Raw genomic sequence first — 5,619 nt, forward strand, 5'->3', positions numbered from 1 at the left:
AATTGATAGTATTTATAAAAACTTTGTGTGGGGTGGTGCTGATTTGGAGCGAAAGCCATATTTGCTTAGTTGGGATAAACTATGCCTCCCAAAGAACCAAGGGGGTCTCGATTTTCGGCCAGCAAAAGTGACAAACAATGCCAATTTAATGAAACTGGCATGGAAGCTTGTCCAGAATAAGGAGGAATTATGGGTGAAAGTGATCCGGAGCAAATATGGCTATGGGGAGGATCCTCTTCCTTCTTTCAAGAAGCATCAATCAAGTTCTAATGTTTGGCACGGAATTCAAAGCGTTTGAAAGGTATTTCAGAATAATTTGATTTGGAGGGTGGGTGCAGGGAATACTGTGAATTTTTGGTCGGATAATTGGATACCGGGTATTCACAATCTCGTAGATTTTGCTCACTCGGAGGTTACTGAGGACATGATTGATGAACAGGTATGTGATTATGCTATTGATGGTAGATGAAATTATGAACGGATTTCCTTGACTTTGGGTGAGGATTGGCTCTTGGTTTTTACTGCCATTAAGCCTCCAGAACCAAGTTTTGGGGAAGATATTTTGGCCTGGCTCCTTACATCCAATGGCCAATTTTTAATGAAGTCTGCTGGTGCCTTATTTTTTAGCAATACAGAAGATGATAGATCATCTCTGTTCTGACGAATTTGGAAGCTCGAGGCCTCGCAGAGGTTGTGCACGTTCTGCTGGCTTGTTGCAAATGAGGCTTTTCTTACCAATGAGCAGCGTTGTAAGTGACACATGACATCGGATGATCGATGTGGCATCTGTCATAATTTTCCCAAGTCTTTGCTCCATGTCCTCCGCGATTGTGAAGTGGCAAGAAGAACATGGATGAGCATTGACAACAGTTTGGTGACCGATAACTTCTTCAACACTCCTCTTTTGATCTGGTTGTTGGATAATTTATCTCTCAATACTCCTTCTAAAGGCTGTGCATGGCCTCTTCTTTTTGCTACCATGATGAATTTGCTATGGTACCAACGCAATAAGGTTATTTTTTTATGCCGCTGAGGTTTTTGAATAAGGAAAGTTAGCTAATCTTGCTATTCATCTTGCCAATGATGTTCAACATGCGTATACTACTGTCGGCAATGTGAAGAAGAAAGTGGGTACTTTCATTGATAAGCAGGTTAAGTGGATGCCGCCTAATCCGCCTTTCTTTAAATTAAACACTGATGGATCTGTCTTGCAGAGAATGGGAGAGCTGCTTGTGGAAGCATTATTAGGGACAACAATAGAAATTTTATTGCTTGTTTTAGTGCCAATTTGGCTTATGGAACTATTACAGCAGCGGAGTTTTGGGGTGTTTTATTGAGTGTTGACCTAACTTTAAGTCTTGGATTGGAAAGCCTTCATATTGAGGTGGATTCTTTGGCTGCAATGAAACTGTGTTCCCAGGAAGGGATTGAATGTCACTCTTTAAAGGCCATTATCTTGGCTATCAAAGATATGTGTGGCAAATTATATAATTGGAATTTGAATAACCAGTACCGTGAAGCAAATTCGTGTGCGGATGAACTTGCTAACTTTGGGCATAGCTTGATGGTTGGTTGTCATGTTTTCATTACCTTACCTTCATGTATTTTGCTTTGCTTTCATTCTGATGCAATTGGCACGTGCCATTTGAGGATAGTTGCTTCTTAGTTTTGTCTTTATTTGAGCTTCTTTAGCTCCTTTGTTAATAAAAAAATAGTCAGCACTTTTGATAAAACCCTAAATTAAAGCACTATAATGAGTAAAAATTTACGAATCCAATAAATCTAATGCTAGTTACTGTTGCTATAATGTGAAAGAGATGAATCTTGTGATTATATGATCTAAGAAATAAATCAGATTATGAGGCTGGGAAAGAAGAAAGTAGATGATCGAAGTAATTTGAATATTATCATTCAAGAAGTGTTAACTGACTAATAATTAGAAACAAACTCTAACGAATTTACACAAATATCTTAACTGACTCACACACACATATCTTAACAAATTTTCTCTCTTATCCATCACTATCTATATTGAAGCTCTCCTTAACACTAATCAACAAGATTCACCGAATATGATTAATAAAGCAGTCATGGTTGAGGGAAGAGAGGATGAGTTTTTTTTATTATTTTATTTTATTTTTAAGATTAACGGAGACAATGCCACTAGAAAAGAGAAGAATTGTGTAAGTACTTTGTTTGTGATGTACACAGTTTATTGTTTGTGATGTTCTTGGTTTTGCAAGAGGGTGATTTTGGTTGATGTTAGGGTTCAATTATCAAATTGGATATAAAGTTGTGGTTAGCATAAAAATGTTCTTTTTAGACATATTAATCAACCTTGTTCGTGAGTTATCTGAAAACACGGGATGGTAGGGCAACCTACAAAAACACTCTGATGCTCAAATTAAAATAGATCTTAGAAGTAGGATTTAAGAATGTGTGTAATGTACCTGAGGGAGCTATAAGCTTCCCATTATATAACTTTGTCTTGTTATCTTATCTTTTTGGTTGACTAAGATAAGGAATATATTTTAATTTAAATATCATTAGTGATTTATTTCCAGTTATCTAGTTTCTTCCAGATTCTTAGGATGGGCCTGGGAGAGGACGATTTGAGCTTGAAAACCGAATTATTGTTGGGCCATTGAGACTAGAATTCGGGTCTATAACAAACCTATTGTAAATGTTGCATATATTTCGAATAGATATTTTTTAGTTTTTATTTCAAACACTATAATTAAAAGATGAGAAAAGGACAAATAGGTCTTTGACTTTTTGTCCCGCAGACATTTTTGTCCCTGACCATTTAAAAATACTTTTAAGTCCCTCACCTCCTTAAAGGTTGGATAGATTAGTCCCTCCTTACGAATGCCTCCGTCAGACTCAACGAAAAAGTCTGACGTGGCTCCCGTTCTGATGACCTGGCTCATTCCACATTCACTCTTCCGTTCGTGTAGCTTGCACTCCCTCCAACCTCCACTCTTTCACGGTTTCACCTTACATTAACAAAACCATGCAGCTGCAGCACCAATCACTTCTCTTCCTTCATTCTCATTCTTCCTAACACCAACACAAACAGAATCAACAACACAGAACGAAAAAAATTATATTTCTTTTATATTTATAATCTTGAATATTATTCATTTTTTTAATAGAACCAAATGGCTCTTTTGCGTGCCGAATCCAATCTCCTGAAACCGATCTCACCTTTCTTCTCCTGCACCCCATTGATTCTCAGCCATTCAATCTCCTCCTCCAATGATTCCATCACCATGGAGACCTCAATCCCCTTCACCGCTCACAACTGCGAACCTCCATCGCGCTCCGTCACCACCTCCGCCGCAGAACTCCACTCTTTCTTCAGTGACATGGCCCTTATGCGCCGAATGGAGATCGCCGCTAACAGCCTCTACAAGGCTAAGCTCATTCGCGGCTTTTGCCACCTCTACGACAGTCAGGAGGCTGTCGCCGTCGGAATGGAGGCCGCCATCACCAAGAAGGATTGCATCATCATGGCGTACCGTGACCACTGCACCTTCCTCAGCCGCAGTGGAAACCTAGTCAAGGTTTTCACTGAGCTCATGGGATGCCGCGTCGAAATGTCCAACGACAAGGGCAGATCCATGTACTTTTACTGCAAGGAAGGTGGACTCTAAACCATGTAAATAAAGATTAACTTTTTTTTAACTTATACTCATTTTTTAAAAATTCAACACATGATAAATCAATTTATTTTTAGTAAAAGATTCACTGAAAATTTTTTTTCCTAAAAAGTTACTAAAATTTTTATTATCTATCCAAATTATATTATTTTAGCTAAATAAATTTTATCTTTATAATTAATTCAAATATTAGAATAGTATCTTTATTTTTATAATTTTTTGTTTTATCTAAATTCACTTTTTATATTTTTGGATTTAATTTTATAATTAAATTTGTATTAGTGTCAGAATATTTTAAAAAATAAATATATTCAAAACAAGACGATCATGGCATGTCAATATGAGACAGGTGGATACGCAGAGGAAACGGAATTAGAAGAATATAAACTTCAAATTCAAAGGCTACGAAAAATTTTATTTGTGGTAAAATAATAATTTTTATTTAGCCACTGTAATAATATTTTGTCGTAAATAAAAGACACATTCATTTATTTTAACACAATATAATATTTATAGTTAAAATTTAGTGACTAAACCTCTTTTTTATGGTAGTGATTACCGAGTTAACTTATTTTAGTAAAGCTAGAATCAATATACTATATCCTAAGTTCCTAACTAAGAAAAAATTTACAAACTCCAAATAAGTTGGTTCTAATTTCTTTTATTTTTTGTTTTTCTTTGTCAGGTTCCTTAATAGCTGGGAACTCATAGGGAACTTTTCCCAGTGCAAACGATTAAATAAAATAATATAAGCGTTTTGTTTAGTCAAGATTTTTCATTTATTATATAGTTTACGTTGGACTATGGTATGACCTCAACCTGAATAAAATATGAAGCTATTATATAAGTGTTGGTTTAGGGAGCTATGGGCATTTAAATTTGGATCGATTAGAGGTTCATGACGTAAGTGATTTCCTCCTCCTCCTAATTAAACTTTTTTTATATTATCACTTATCATTCCTACATAGCAATCTGAATTCAGGTATAATTCCTTTTAATATTGAAATATAATTTATTTTTTTATTTATATAAAATTTTTTGTCTTAAAAACACGGCCACCGAACTATACTTTAATCCTCGAAGAACATCGAAAAAAGTTAAAATTTACAAAAAAACTCCAACATTTAAATAAAAAAATATATAAAATGAGGTATATGTATATGTTATTTAAAATAAATAGCATACTTTGAAAGAGAAAATGAAAGGAAGAGGTTTTTGTCCTCTTTTCACTATGTTTACTTAATTCTATTTATATAAGATTTGTATTTGATTTAATTGTCGTATGTTCTCCTCATTCTAAAATATGAGGCATGGATACGGTCCTAAAAATCTCGCAGGAAATTGTTTGGTGACTTCTTTAAAAAGGTTCTTTTAGAGTAGAGATAGTTCTAGGGGTAAGAGTGTGGGGGCAAGCGCCTCCACTACAATTTAAAAATTTTTTTAGTAGTATATAATAATAATATTTATTTGTCCCCATTAAATTATTAATTTTGACCCCATAATAATATTTTACTCAACTTTTGAAATTTAATATTCAATTTGAGAATTTTATATTAGATGTGTTGTAATAATCAATTCTCAAATTTAAATTAAATTAGTATTCTTTGTTAAAAATCGACTTGAAAGAATATTATTTATCCTTTGATGTTTCTTCTTTTGAAGTTAGTTTTAGTTTTTTGTGTGATAACTGCATTAATTGAAAGAACTTTTTAAACTATAAATATCATCAAGACCAAATTGTATGGAATATGAATTTTTAAATGATCCTTTAGTGATATATGTAAAACAAAAAGATATTTCAATTGTATTGTTGAGAAAAATATTATTCAATCTTTCTAAAATATGAAACTTAAAAAAATAGAATTTTAAATTATATGTTATTATTTAAATTAATGTTTTAGTATTTTAATTTGATAATTAAACATTTTGAAGATTAATCAGATTTTACAATAACGAA

The 5,619-nt window shown here is 33.6% G+C and overlaps 1 protein-coding gene across 1 annotated transcript; it reads left to right on the forward strand.

The window, feature by feature from the left end:
- The first annotated feature begins 3,272 nt into the window (after positions 1-3,272).
- On the forward strand, positions 3,273-4,373 carry LOC112749399 (pyruvate dehydrogenase E1 component subunit alpha, mitochondrial-like). The gene is made up of 2 exons (XM_025797653.1): positions 3,273-3,645; positions 4,348-4,373. The coding sequence occupies exons 1-2, from the start codon at positions 3,273-3,275 to the stop codon at positions 4,371-4,373; spliced, it is 399 nt and encodes a 132-aa protein (XP_025653438.1).
- Positions 4,374-5,619: the final 1,246 nt, after the last annotated feature.

Source organism: Arachis hypogaea, chromosome 15, assembly GCF_003086295.3.
Source record: "Arachis hypogaea cultivar Tifrunner chromosome 15, arahy.Tifrunner.gnm2.J5K5, whole genome shotgun sequence".
NCBI lineage: Eukaryota > Viridiplantae > Streptophyta > Magnoliopsida > Fabales > Fabaceae > Arachis > Arachis hypogaea.